The sequence below is a fragment of the Sorex fumeus genome, unplaced genomic scaffold, assembly GCF_029834395.1.
Source record: "Sorex fumeus unplaced genomic scaffold, SorFum_2.1 ptg000019l, whole genome shotgun sequence".
Classification (NCBI taxonomy): Eukaryota; Metazoa; Chordata; class Mammalia; order Eulipotyphla; family Soricidae; genus Sorex; species Sorex fumeus.
In genome coordinates, this window is record NW_026606076.1 from 37,630,729 (window position 1) to 37,645,268 (window position 14,540).

General features: G+C 59.9%; 1 protein-coding gene across 1 annotated transcript; it reads left to right on the forward strand.

The window, feature by feature from the left end:
* Nucleotides 1-1,603: 1,603 nt before the first annotated feature.
* BSG (basigin (Ok blood group)) lies at nt 1,604-7,914 on the forward strand. The gene is given in 9 exon segments (XM_056112874.1): nt 1,604-1,714; nt 5,871-6,024; nt 6,114-6,196; nt 6,336-6,382; nt 6,384-6,473; nt 6,653-6,935; nt 7,123-7,147; nt 7,231-7,302; nt 7,388-7,914. Coding segments are annotated over 8 exon segments (810 nt in total). The 5' UTR covers nt 1,604-1,653; the 3' UTR covers nt 7,298-7,302; nt 7,388-7,914.
* Nucleotides 7,915-14,540: the final 6,626 nt, after the last annotated feature.

Here is a 14,540-nt window from a genome sequence, read left to right on the forward strand (position 1 = left end):
TAGAAGGATGGGGCTAGAGAGAATAGCAGGTAGGCCTTGTACACCGTGCTGGTCACTGACCTGGCTTGGATCCCCAGCCCCCCATAGGGTACCTTGAGCCCCGCCAGGAGTTGATCCCTCAGCATAGAGGTAGGGGTCAGCCCTGAGCACTGCCAGGTGTGGCCCCTAAACAAACACAAGAATAGAAAAGGATGTTAGGCATTTCCAGGGAGAGAGCTCCGGCTGGAGGTCGCGCTTTGCATGCGAGAGAGCCCCAAGTTGGATCCCCAGAACCGTTGGGAGCACACCCCAAGCACAGAGCTGGGAGGACCTCCAGAGCATGACTGAGAGTGACCCCAAAATTAAAGACAAAAAACAAAACAGGACGGGCCAAAAGGATAGGACTACAGTGACTGCAGTGAGGGCGTTTGTGGACCAAGGTTAAGAGTCCCCACATCCCATAAAGTCCCCTGAGCACCACGAGGAGTGAGTCCTGAGTATTGCTGGGTGTGGCCCAAAATCCAAAAACGAAAACAAACTGAAACAAGGAAAAACTCTGCAGGAAAGGACTGGAGAGGTAATACCAGGGGACAGGTGCTTGCCTTATAAACAGTTGACCCAACTTCAATGCGCAGCACTGCACAGGGTCCCCTGAGCCCAACCAGGAATGATCGCTGAAACAGAGCCAGGACTTGCACTGCCGGGTGTGGAGTCAACCCAACCACAAATAAAGGACTGACCAAGGCTGTGTGTGTGTGTGTGGGGGGGGGGGGGGGGGGGCGGGCAGCAAACAGGGTTCTACGGAAGTCAGTGATGCTTGTTGGCTTCTCCTGCAAAGAAAGAGACAAAAGATTCCTGAAGCTCCTTTGCTCCCCACAAGGTCAGTGGGACGGAATTCCATTGTCCTGGGGCTTGAAGTCCCGTGGAGCTGCTTCCTCTTCATTTTGCAGGCAGACACAGTACCTCTGCCCCTCCAGGAGGCCTCCTGCAGCTCGGAAGGGGGCTGGGGCTGGACTCTGGCAGCTGGTCTTTTGTTTCTTGGGTCGTCAGTGCTCAGGGCTTGCTCCCGGTTCTGCACTCAAGGATCACTCCTGGCAGGGCTACTGGGTGCCGGATATCAAACTGGGGTTGCCCCGTGGAAGGCAAGTTCCTCCACCGAAGGGCACACTGGCAATGCTTAAGGGGTTATTTCAGCCTCCCCGTGACCCGACCTCTTTTTGTTGTTTTTGGGCCACACCTGGCAATGCCCAGAGGTTATACTCTTGGTTCTGCACCCAGGAATTACTCCTGGCGGTGCTCAGGGGACCCTATGGGATGTAGAGGATCGAACCCGTGTCCGCCGCGTGAAAGGCAAGCATTCTCCCCCCGCAGTGGCCCTTCCGCTCGCCTTCTGTGGCAGTTTGGCCCCGCCCCCTCATGGGTTAGGCACCGCCCCCTTGCCCGTAGCCACGCCCCCACCGGTCACAAGGGCGGGGAGCCTCCTTTCCCGGCTTCCGTAGTGCAAACCTATGTGGGCGGGGCGGTGACTCACGCGTGCGCACGTGCGCCCGGGCCGGCGCCCCGGAGGCGGCCGGCGTGTCGTGCGTGCGCGCCCCCGTGCCGCCGCCGTGCGTACGTGCGCGCGCCCGCCCCGGTTCTTATAGCGGAGTCCGCGGCTGGCGGCTCGTGGGAGCCATGGCGGCCGCGCTGCTGCTCGTCTTATCTGCGCTGCTGTGCGCGCGGGCCTGGGGTGCCGGTGAGGATTTTGGGGTCCCCGGGGGGGGCGGCCGTGGGGGGGACCTTCGAATGAGGCGGGGTGGGGGAGCGGGTGCGAAGGCCGGTCCCGGGCGGGGCGCCCGGAGGGGCTCGGCGGTCAGCGCCGCGTCTGGGAGGGGGCAGTGGACACCCGGGGTCCGGGACGACATGAGGTTTGGAGGGGGGATCGGGGGCGACCCCGCGGAAGCAGAGTGTGTGGGTGGGGCCCCGGGTGTGAGACCCGGCCTGGGCGGGGGCCGGGGGGTCTGGGGGGGGCGTCCATCTAGACGGATCTTGGGCGCGATGGCCCGATTTCGGGGGACTGCGATGGGGGGTTCGGCCGGGCTCCCGTGCTGAAGCCCAGATGTGCCGTGCAGGCTGTGGCGGGGGGGTGTAGGGGAGGGTGGTCCTGCCAGCACCTCCCCCACCAGCCCCCCCACGCCTTCCCACTCCTGGGGACAGGGTCCCCCTTTTCCCTGTGGCCCTTGAGTGACCCCGTCGGAGCGTCCAAGCCGACCTGGGTTTTCCCTCCGACTGGGTGGGGTGCGTTAGGTGGAGGGGTCCAGCGGGGGATCCCCCCCCTTTACGGGACCCCCAGGCCCAGGAGCATGCGGCGGGGGGGGGGGGGGCAAGGGGACCCTCTAGCCCAGAGCGTGGACCTGGCGTGGATTGTCATTCTCCCCGGGATTTAGGGATTTGGGTGCTGGAGCCTTGGGCTCGGGGCTCGGGGTGGGGGGTCGCAGGCGGCGCGGGCTTCTTCCCGGGGGAGAGCCTTGTGGTGTGGCCAGGCCCCTGCCGCGGGGCCACCTGGACTTCGGTGTGTGTTCTCGCTCACCGGTGCCCACCACCACACCCTGCCCGGGGCCAGGAGCTGAGGCCTGGACGGAGGGGTAGGTTTCCAAGGTCACTGGGAGGTCGCGGTGCCCAGTGGGGCGCCGGGGGCCGGGTGGACCGGGTGGACTCTTGGTTTTTCAGCTCGGGAGGAGGGTGGCTTGCTGGGAGCTGCGAGCCGGACCCTGGGTCGTGCTTGGGCGGGGAGGGGAGGGGGGAACCGGCCGCTGGTGATTTGCCAGGAAGAGACAGCTTGGCCTCCGCGGGAGAAGTTTCTGGGTTAAAGATTGTTAGTGACCGGCAGGCCGGCAGCTGAGTGCATCCTGGGGGCTTTGCCCTTTCCAGGGGCCCCACCCTGTAATCAGATGCCCCCTGGGGGAGGGTCTTTGATTCCAGTTTAGCGGCCGGAAGCCACGCCCGTAGGAAATGCCTTGTTGGGGGGGCTGACCCAGGCTGGTCCCCCTACTCTCTGCACCCCACCCCCAGTGCCCTTTCCTTGGTATTAGTGACCTGGGAGGGGTCTGGTCTGCCCCCTGGGGTCTGGGGCAGAGCAAGAAGGAGCCTTACTCAGGTTGCTTTTGGGTTTGTGTATTTTGGGGGCACTCCTGGCTCTACTTGCTTAGGGCTTATTCCTGGCTCGGCTCAGGGAACAGTCCTGGCCCGGTTCCGGGGACTCTGGGGTGCTGGGGTTGGGGTCAGCTGCTTGCTAGGCAGGCGCCCTCCCCTCTGTCCTGAGGGCTTCGCTTTCCCTGTCTGAGCCTATCTGAGCCGCAGGGCTGGGCGTGAGCCCCAGGCCTGAGCCCCACCCCGCCCCCAGGGTGCAGGTTTGTGGATGAAGGTGACTTTTTACTGGCCCGCCTTTGCCTTGGGTTGGCAGCACTCATTTTTAGGACTCTCACGTCCTGCAAGCATTCCCACCCATCCACCCCGTCTGGCCCGACTTCCCGGGACTCCAAGAATATGGCACCCTGTCATTTCTGGGGCGCACCCGCCCTGAATCCGGGCTTTTTCCAACCCACTTCCGTGGCGGTTGCGCCCTTAGAGCCCCCCCCACTCCGTTTTTGGCGGCACCTCTGGTGCTGCTCAGGGCTGACTTGGCTCTGTGCTCAGGGATTCCTTCTGGCAGGACTCAGGGAACGAACCCAGATGGCTGATTGCAAGGCCCTTTAGCCTCTGCACCCTCTCTCTGCCCTGGGAGATTTCTTGGTAGGGGGGAGAGGGAGCCTGGAGTCTGGAAACACCCCCCACCCTGCCTTGGTCATCTCTTCTCTCCCTGTGTCTTTTTTTTGGTCACACCCGGTGATGCACAGGGGTTCCTCCTGGCTCATGCACTCAAGAATTACTCCTGGCTCTGCTCGGGGGGCCCCTATGGGATGCTGGGAATCGAACCCAGGTGGGCTGCGTGCAAGGCAAACGCCCTACCCGCTGTGCTGCCACTTCAGCCCTTCCGTGTGTCTCTTTTTTGAGGGGTGGGAGTAGCCTCACCTGTCAGGGCTTCTGGCTCTGGGTTGTGCTGGGCGACCCGATGCGGTGCCAGGGATTGAACCCGGGTTGGCCGCTTGCACCCCTGTGACATTTCCATATCACCGCTGTCACATCCTCGGAGGGACTGGCCTTTCTCTTGTTTCCTAGGAGGTTGGGGGGTTGTCTGTTAATGTCTGAGGCACACCCCCCCCCTCCCCCGGGGCCCTGAAGTCGGTCCCAGATACGGGGTACCTTATCCACCACCCCCCTTCTCGGCGTCCCGTTCCAAGTCGTTGTGCAATGGGGAAGAACACTGGGCTCCTGAGAAATGGGGGTGAGTAGGGGCAGGGTGAGGACGCGCCAGGGCCCGCCTGGCCCCGGGCCTGGGAGTTGCCTCTGGCCTGGTCCCACAGACCAGGCTACAGGCTGTCCCGCCTTTATTTATTCGTTTGGTCTTGGGGCCACACCTGGCAGTGTTCGGATTTGACTCCCAGCACCTCTAGTCGGGATTCTGGGGACCCCGCGGGTCGCCAGAGAACAGCCTGTTTTGACTTCGTGCACAGCCAGCGCCCTCCCTGTCCTCTGCTCTCCAGCCCTGAGATGTGGCCAGGCTGATGGCTTCAGGGGGTGACTGGCCCGAGTTCCATCCCCGGGTGGCCCCAGGAGTGACCCCCAAATGAAAAATAGAGCCAGAGAGCTAGTGCAGAGCATGAAGGCACCTGCGCGCACGTGGTGGAACCCCAAAGGGGCCTTGAGGGGAAGGGGGTGATGCCTGGGAGACCTACGTCTGGGTCACCACCTGCAGGTCATTCTAGAAAATGGGCCCACGGTGTCCAAGGGGTTCCGGCATCCGAGGCGGCGCTGGCAGTGTGCTGGGTTTCTGGGCACACCAGAGCTGGGCAGCCCAAGGGGGGCGTGGGGTGACCGACCCACTTCTCAAACCGGGTGTGGCCCCTTTCCGCTTTTCTTCTGCTCTTTAGAGGGTCCACACCCTGCCCTCAGCAGTAACGACCCAAAGAAGGCCGGAGTTATGGGCGGGGAGGGGGGTGTTTTTCTTGCACGAGGCCGACCCGGGTTTGATCCCTGGCATCCCATATGGTCCCCTGAGCATCGCCGGGTGACCCAAAAAGCAAAATAAAAAAAGAACAAAGAAAAGAAAAACAAAGTTGGGGTGAACCAAGGGTTGGCGGCAACCTTGAGGGGTGCTGGCCATGCGTGCAGACCATCTGGGTTCCGTCCCCTGCACCCCATAGGGTGCCTCCAGCCCCCTCAGGAGGGACAGAAAGTGACAAACCCAAAGTTGGGATGAGCCAAAGGTCGGTGCATGGTTGGGGCTGTGTCCAAGGGGTCCCGGCATCGTAGGCGGCACTGCCAGCCACAACTAGAGCATCTAGAATGTTCTAGAGAGGGACTGGAGCAATAGCACAGCGGGAAGGGCGTTTGCCTTGCACGCGGCAGACCCAGGTTCGATTCCCAGCATCCCATATGGTCCCCCGAGCACCGCTAGGAGTAATTCCTGAGTGCATCGCCTGGTGTGACCCAAAAAGCAAAAATAAATAAAAGCGGCCCCTGTTCCCCTTGGGAGGTGTGTGTCTGTGTGTCTGTCTCTCTGTCTCTCTGTCTCTGTCTCTGTCTGTCTGAGACCTGGCCACTACCTCTCTTGGCGGGAGGCCTGCTGGCTGGCCCAGCCACTTAGGGGACCTCCGTCAGCCCACCCTGCCCCTCCCGGCTTTGCTATGGGGCAGCTGGAATCATTGGGAGAGGGGTACTGTGGCCGGGTGGGGTTGGTGGGGGGCTTTGGTTTGGGGTGAGGGGAGTGCGTTGGCGAGGGTCCCTGACGGCCGTGTGCCGTGGCCGCGCAGGGTCCGTGTGGACCTCCAAGCAGGAGGTGGACTCCCGCGTCCACCTCACCTGCCGGCTGAACGACAGCAACGTGGAGATCACAGGCCACCGCTGGATGCGAGGCAACAAGGTGCTGCTGGAGGACAGCCAGCCGGGGCTGAAGATGGATTACTAGTGAGTGGGGTGGGGGGTCCCATGGGGCGCCTCCCAGCCACCCGGCCCGCCCTGCTCTGAGCAGACCCCACCCCTCCCATATCTCGCAGCATGAGCCCCGATGATCACTCTGGCACCTATTCCTGCATCTTTCTCCCGGAGACCGCGGGCCGGGGTGAAATCAAGGTGTCGGGTGAGCAAGGGGGGGACCGCCCCGCCCCGCCCCTCACGCACATCCCCATGGGGGAGGGCTGGACGCAGGGATCTGGGGACCCGGCCCGGATCGGACTTGGGGTTCCAGGCGCCTGCCTTCTCGCTCGGTTGCCCTGAAGGAAACCCCAAGGTGAAGGCCACGAAGAAGATGGAGAACGGGGATGAGGGGGGAGAGCGTGGTGCTGAGCTGCACGGCCGAGTCCGACCCCCCTGTGGTGGCCTGGAGGTGGTTCCGCGTGAATGAGTCTGGGGAGCAGGTGAGGCCACGCCCAGCGATCGCCCCGCCCCATGTGACCACGCCCATTCCCTCCTGACCACGCCCACTCCAGGCCACGCCCCTGGTGGTGCTCTATTAACCAGGCAGCCCTTCTGGCCATCCTCCCGCATAACCCTGGCTCCGTGTACCCCACCCCCGGTCCTTCCCCACCCCCGACAGCAACTTATCGACAACCACACGCACGCCGACAAGTACTTCGTGGTGTCCGGGGAGTCGTATTCCAAGCTGCACGTGCAGAACCTGCACGTGGAGGAGGACCCGGGCAAGTACTCCTGCGAAGCCCAGAACGACCTCGGCCGGGACTCGGAGGTGATCGTGCTACGCGTGCGCAAGCACCTGGCCGCCCTCTGGCCCTTCCTGGGCATCGTGGCCGAGGTGCTCGTGCTGGTCACCATCATCTTCATCTACGAGAAGCGCCAGAAGAAGGGCGAGAACCTGGACGGTGAGACTCGACCTGGGCGCGCTCACCTGGGGGCCTGGAGGCTGGGGCTGGGGTCAGGGGGCGCCTCCCCCACCTTCCCCGCTTCTGGGGGGGAGGAGGGGGCACACTTAAGGCGAAGCCTTGGAAGCTCGGGTGGCCGCCGGCGGTGACCTGTCCCCTCTCTTGCATGTGGCTGCGCCTCGGACAGATGAAGACACGGGCTCCCAGCCACTGTGAGTCCCGGTGTGCTGGGGGAGGGGGGATCTGTGCTCTGCTTCGGTACCCCCAAGTGCTGACAGCCCCCTCTGCCCCCCAGGAAAAGCACGCCGCACATGAACGACCAGGGCAAAGAGCTTGGCGTTCGCCAGAGGAATGCCACCTGAGCCAGGCAAGGCAGGTGGGGGGTGGGGACCCAGGGGTTGGGGGGGTGGGAGTTGGGGCCTACCTCTGATCTTTTCCCCATCCTTCTGCAGGCCAGTGGAAAAGCCTCAGGGGCTGGGGGACCTGCGTGCCCAGCTCCACATCCAAGAAGCCCTCCCACCAGATGAATGACACCTGGGGGTTCCGCCCCCCCCCCCCCCCCCGCCCCGTCCCCCTCCACCCACGACTAAACTAGGGTTTTCTATGAGGAATTCCACCCCTTCGGGTACTGTCTGCCACATTTCACGAGCCCCCACTCCACCGAGACCTCGGGAGCACCTCAGCTGCCCCTTGTCCGCCCCACCCCCTCCCCCTGCCCTTTCGGTCCTGTGCCCACGGAGGTGTGGCGGGCGCCCCATCACTGCCTGAGTGGACATGCGTGTGTCCTGTTGTGAGTGCTCGGGTGGCCGCGGCCGAGAGGGTCACCCTGGCTGCCGGGTGGTGGGACAGCTGGCCCCGAGCAGCCCCCCCACTCCCCACCCCCCTGTGGCTGCAGGTCTGGGGAGCTGCCTAGAGCTCCTCTCCAGCCTCTTCCTTCACAACCAATAAACTCGGACGTCTTGTCCTCTACTCCTCTCTGCCCGGGCGTGCTCTTTCCTTTGGGGGGGGGGGTGCGTGTGGCAGGGGCAGCCAGCGTCCGTGGTTTGGCAGGGGTCTGGGGGACTTGAGGTGCCAGGACCTTGTTCTGAGCCACCGCCGTGAGGGAGAGAGGCAGGTAGTGACGGTGGGGCTGAGGGCCAGGACTTGGGGGAAGCGGTTAGGTATCCCAAAGAAGCCAGATCATACCCGCAGAACCCACATCAGGGGTGGCGCTGCCTTCCGGTTTTAGGGGCCTCTGAGAGGAGTCCTGCCAGAAAGATGTTGGCCTTGCATGCAGCCCACCAGGAGGCGCTCCTGAGCACAGAGCCTGGAATAACACCCCCCACACTGCCGGGTGTGGCCAGGTCCCCCTCATAGGAGGCGCCTTCCAGGCCCCAGAGACAGCCCGGCAGGGCACAAGTTGATCTCCACCCACCCCACTGCCACCCTGTGTGACTCCAAAGTCAGGATCCTGCAGGCTGCTTGCTGTCTGGGAGTCCCTGAAGTCTGGCAGGGCTTCGTGGAGGAGGTGGCCCCTCGGACCCCAGAAGAACCCTCAGCCAAGCCAGCAGCCCAGCAGCAGTCAAGGGAGGACGCTGATGGCCAACTTGCTGACCACCCAGTCCTGCCTCTCCTGCCCCACAGAGCTGGACAGCCGAGTCCTGCCTCTTCTCCACACGCGGACCTGCTGGGGCTGGGTCATGGGGAGTCCAGGGTCTGCCCATCACTGCAGCAGCCCAAAATTGGGGCTGGTATGTGAAATCTGTGGCTTTCTATGTCCACACAAAACAGTTAACGGTGCCAGAGCCATAGTACTGCAGGGAGGGTGTCTAAGTGCATGGAGCCGAGCTGGGTTCAATCTCCAGCATTCCATGCAGTTCCTCAAACACCGCCCAGAGTTTTTTGGTTTTGCTCTTTGGGTCACTCCCAGCAACGCCCAGAGGTTACTTCTGTCTCATGCACTCAGAAATTACTCCTGGCGGTGCTCGGGGGACCATATGGGATGCTGGGAATCAAACCGGGTCGGCCGCATGCATGGCAAATGCCCTATCAGCTGTGCTATCACTGCAGCCCCCCAGGAGTCATTCTTGAATGCGGAGCCAGGAGTAACTCCTGCATACCGCCAGGTGTGGCCCAAAACAAAATAAAGAGGGCGTTCAGGTTAGAGCCCCAGCTTCGTATATATCCTCAAGCACCGCAGGACCACATTGGCCCCCAAAGCAAAAAAAAATTAATATTGCCACAAGAAGGCACACCCCCAACATTTAGCGTGAGATGGAGTGACCAATGCTTGGGGTGAGGCTGACCAGCCAGTAACCACCCCCACATGTATAAGGTCAAAGGGCAGGAGAACGCAGGCTTCGCCCCGCAGCTGGGAGAATCCGGGATCACCCACACACGCGGACGAACACGCACCTGCACGCAGACCCCCGAGCGCCCAGAGACAACACTGCTTCTTGCCCTGGAATCAATTGGGGCAGTCAAGGTCCGTCCCTTCTGCCAGTCACCACCAGGGGGTGCTGTGCACACACCACGGGCCGGAAGCAGCGCCTCATCTGTCATCTGCAGAGCAGGGAGGGGTCCCCACCGCTCACCTGGAACCCTGGGGTCTCGAAGCACTATCCCCGTTCTCTTACGTCTGTAGATGGGTGATTGTGATTTTGAGCCGACCTGAGTTGGGGACCGACCGGCAGGACAGGCCAGAGAGCATCAGCAACCCAGAACCTAGAGTAGACAGAAGATTTAGGGCTCAGCCCACTGCCCCTTTCTTGGGGGCACCCAGCGAGGGGATCCCAGAAGCACACAAGAGGGGACACTTGGGGTGAATAGGAGGGACCCCCAGCACCCCCGGGACGTACCTGCCTTTACAGGCAGACTTGGGCCCCAGCCAAAGATGTGGTTGTTCAGAGAGAGAGAGAGAGAGAGAGAGAGAGCAGGAGAGAGCTGGCCTTGCATGCAGCTGTCACCAATTCCATCCCCAGCTCCGATTAGGGCCCCCTGAGCATCTCCCGGGGTCACTCCTGAACAGAGTCAAGAACAGCCTCTGAGTGCTGTAGCATTAGCACGGCGGGGAGGGCATTTGTCTTTCATGTGGCTGACCCAGGTTCGATTCCCGGCATCCCATAAGCCAAGCCCTGCCAGGAGTGATTCCTGAATGCAGAGCCAGGAGGAACCCCTAAGCACCGTTGGACCGTTGGTGTGCCCCACACCACCTCACCCCCCCAAAAAGAAAGAAAGAATACTCTTCAAGCCTGCATTTTTCCTTGAATACAAATTTTGCTTGCTTGTCTCCTTTTTTTTTTTCTTTTTGGGTCACACCCGGCGATGCTCAGGGGTTACTCCTGGCTCATGCACTCAGGAATTACTCCTGGCGGTGCTTGGGGGACCAGATGGGATGCTGGGAATCGAACCTGGGTCGGCCATGTTGGCTGCGTGCAAGACAAACGCCCTACCCGCTGTGCTATCGCTCCAGCCCCTGTCTCCTATTTCTTTGCTTGCTTTCCATTCTGGAGAAGGATGTACTTTTTTTTTTTCTTTTTCGGTCACACCCAGCGATGCACAGGGGTTACTCCTGGCTCTGCACTCAGGAGTTACTCCTGGCAGTGCTCAGGGGACCATATGGGATGCTGGGACTCGAACCTGGGTCAGCTGCGTGCAAGGCAAACGCCCTACCCGCTGTGCTGTCTCTCCAGGCTGTGCTTTCTTGAACACATCTTTCTTTCTCTGCCCCTCACTTTATTTATTTATTTATTTATTTATTTTGAGGTAAGGGCACCCCCAGCAGTGCTCAGGGCTTACTCCTGGTTCTGCACTCTGGGGACTTTATGAGGTGCCAGGAATCAAACCTGGGTCTGCCACATGCAAGGCAAGGATGCAACTCCCACCATACTATCTCTCAGCCCCTTCTCTCTTCACTTCTTCTCTTTAGGACATGTCCCCTTCCTAAGCACTCTGACCCCCAGCCCCCAAACGGGAGCCCAAGAAACACACACCTAACCCAAATCCCAGTCTCAGGGCCAGAGTGCTTCCCTTCCCTTCTTGCACTTGACCAACTGGAGTTTGAGCCTCAGTACCCCGTATGGTTCCCTGAGCACTTCCAGGAGTAATTCCCGAGTGCAGAGCCAGAAGTAAGCCCTGAGCATCGCCAGGAGTGGCCCCCAAACTAAAACCAAACCAAACCAAGCAACAGCAGCAACAACAAAAAAATAAATAAATAAAGCCTCATCTCCCACCTGAGATGTCATGATTCAAAGAGCACCCCAAGGGGCTGGAGTGATAGCACAGCAGGTAGGGTGTTTGCCTTGCACGCGGCCGACTCGGGTTCGATTCCCAGCATCCCATATGGTCCCCCGAGCACCACCAGGAGTTTTTCCTGAGTGAAGAGCCAGGAGTAACCCCTGTGCATTGCCGGGTGTGACCCAAAAAGCAAAAAAAATAGAGCACCCCAAATTTCAGTGGGGGTCCCTAATGTCTCATAGTGGTTGGAAGCCCCATGGGGTAGCAGAGGGCAGGTTTTAATGCTCTTCTCACTTCAGAGAACCCCAGGTGAGAGCACTGAGCTATGGAAGGACGTTCAGTGGAATTGGCAAGGTGGGGTGCTGTGTGGATCTGGGGCAGGGGTGTCCTGTTTCCGGTCACTGGTCACCCAGGGCCTTGCCAGGCATGAGGGCATCTGCCTGTACAGCTGTGAGACCCAGGGCATAGATAGCACCCACTTCTCTAAGATAGCACCCCACACATAAGGCTGATTTCACATTCATATTCATTTTTCCTTTCTCACTTTTTTGGTCATACCCGGCAGTGCTCAGGGCTTATTCCTGGAAGCGTTGTGGAATGCCGGGTTCAAACCTGGGTTGACTGCATGCCAGGCAAGTGCCCTATTGGCTGTACTATCACGCCAGCTCTTCTATTTCTTTGATTTATTGTTTTATTTTATTATTTATTTATTTTTGGGGGGCTTTTTGGATCACACCCGACGATGTACAAGTGTGTGCATCTTGTGTACAGGAGTAACTGTTACTCTTGGCTCATGCACTCAGGAATTACTTCTGGCGGTGCTCGGGGGACCATATGGGATGCTGGGAATTGAACCCGGGTCAGCCGCGTGCAAGGCAAATGCCCTACCCGCTGTGCTCGCTGTGCTATCGCTCCAGCCCCTGTTTTGTTTATTTTTTATTTGGTGGCCACACCCTGGCTCAGGAATTACTCCTGGCAGTAATCCTGACATCCTGTGGGATGCCAGGGATTGAACCTGGGTCAGCCATATGCAAGACACCCTACCTGCTGTATTATAACTCCAGCCCAGGATTTTTTTTTTTTTTGCTTTGGTGGAGGGACAGTTGGACCGCACCCAGCATTGCTCAAGGCTTAGTCCTAGCTCTGAGCTCAGGGATCACTTCTGGCCGGGTGCGGGGGGCGGGTGGGAGGCCAGGGGTAAGGAGGGAGGCCCTATGGGGTACCAGGGATCAAACTCAGGCCAATCATATGCAAGGCATATCAAGCCTTGCTTCCATCTCCTCCTCTGACAGGCCAACTGCCATCCTCACCTCCATCCTGGCCCTGTGTGTTTGGCAATAATGAAATAATTTCTCCTAAACACCCCACAGTATAGGGGGGACCCGCAAAGCTCCCTTCTAAGTCTCAACTCCAGATTCAATTCTCGATTTTTTTTTTTTTTTGCTTTTGAGTCACACCTGGCAATGCACAGGGGTTATTCCTGGCTCTGCACTCAGAAATTACTCCTCCTGGCAGTGCTCAGGGGACCATATGGGATGCTGGGAATCGAACTCAGGTTGGCCACGTGCAAGGCAAATGCCCTACCCGCTGTGCTATCTCTCCAGCCCCCATCAATTCTTGATTTTTTTTGCTTTTGTTTGAGCCTGGTGTTTCTCAGGGCTCCTGGCTTTCGGCTCAGGTAGCACTCCTGCTGAGGCTCGGGGGACCCTAAGGGGTGCTGGGGCTCGAACCTGGATTGGCCACATCCAAGGCAAGTACCCCCTGCCAACTGTGCTATCACTCCAGCCTCCCCCCCCAGATTTCATGGTTGGAAATGTGTAAATAAACGAGAAAACGAAGGAATGAATGACACGAAGGGATGGAATGAGTGAGCTAATGGGCCAATGAATGAACATGGGAATGAATGAATGAGTGGAATCTTAAAGGAGTGAATGAATGAAGGAACTTGTGGACCAATTCGGGGCTGAATGAACAAGTGACTACAAAAGCAGGGAAAGGATGCAATCAGGATCTGGGGACAAGGTTTCTAGTCATGGGGGGTGGGCCCCCTGGTCAGGCAGGCCTCAGAGGGCCTTTGTGCTCTGCCTAGGGCAGGGGGGCCCTGGGTGGGGCCGTGCCCCGCCTCCTCCCGCAGCTCAACCGCCCGCCCGCCCGCAAACCCCAGGGCTCTGGCCGGCTGCCCACGCTGACATCTTCCCGGGGTGAGCATAAAAGATGCCCCTTTAGCTAGAACACACATCTGCCCCGGGCGGGCCGCAGCCTGGTACTGCCAACTCTGCCACCCGCCCATCTGGCTGCCAGTCTGGCCGAAGGCTCAGCGGATGCTTCGCCCCAGGAGCGGAAGCCGCCTGGGCTGACCCCGGGCACAGGCAATGGGATGGGGGGAAATGGGGGATGCCGGAGCCCCCACCCAGGGCCGACCCTGTGGTTTAAATTGGCACCAATCCCTCCACTGAGCCCCCCATTGTGGGCGGGGAAACCCCTATCCCTGAGGAAGAAGGGAGCAGATAAAGAAAGTTCGGGAATGGGGCTGGAGAAATAGCACAGGGGGTAGGGCGTTTGCCTTGCACATGGCGGACCCGGGTTCGATTCCCAGCATCCCATATAGTCCCCTGAGCACCGCCAGGGGTAATTCCTGAGCGCAGAGCCAGGAGTAACCCCAAAAGCCAAAAACAAATACATAGTGGCTGGAGCGATAGCACAATGGGGAGGGCGTTTGCCTTGCACGCAGTGGACCCGGGTTCGATTCCCAGCAGAGCCAGGAGTAACCCCTGTGCATCGCTGGGTGCGACGCCGAAAGCAAGAAAAAAATAAAGTTGGGGAAGATGGCAACTTGAACTTGCAGGACCCTGTACTAGTGACCTGGGTTTCCTGTTTCGGTGTGTGTGTGTGTGTGTGTGTGTGTGTGTGTGTGTGTGTGTGTGTGTGTTGGGGGGGATAATTTCACCTAGTGGTGTTCAGAGCCTTGTGGTTAGGGATCACTCTTGGCAGGGTGCTGGGGATCGAACCCAGGTCTGCTAAGTGCAAGACAAGAGCCTGACTATCACCTCAGTCCCTGGGCCACTTTTTTGGTGTCGGGGGTTTGTCACACCAAGTGATGCTCAAACCTAGCTTGGCGCTCAGAGATCACTCCTGGTGGGTTCAGAGGGACCATATGGGATGCTGGGGATCAAACCAGGGTCAGCCTCCTGCAAGGCAAGAGCCCTAAGGTTCCAGCCCCTCTGGGTGTCTTATTCTTCCTCTGTCTGCTCCTCCTCCTCACCATGCCCCAAACCCCTCCCCACATCCCTGCTCTGCCTACCCTTTGGTTGAGATAGGGCTGGGAGCTGGGGTGAGGGTTCACACCCCAAATTACTTAATATGAAGAGTCACACAGGGCCAGAGCGACAG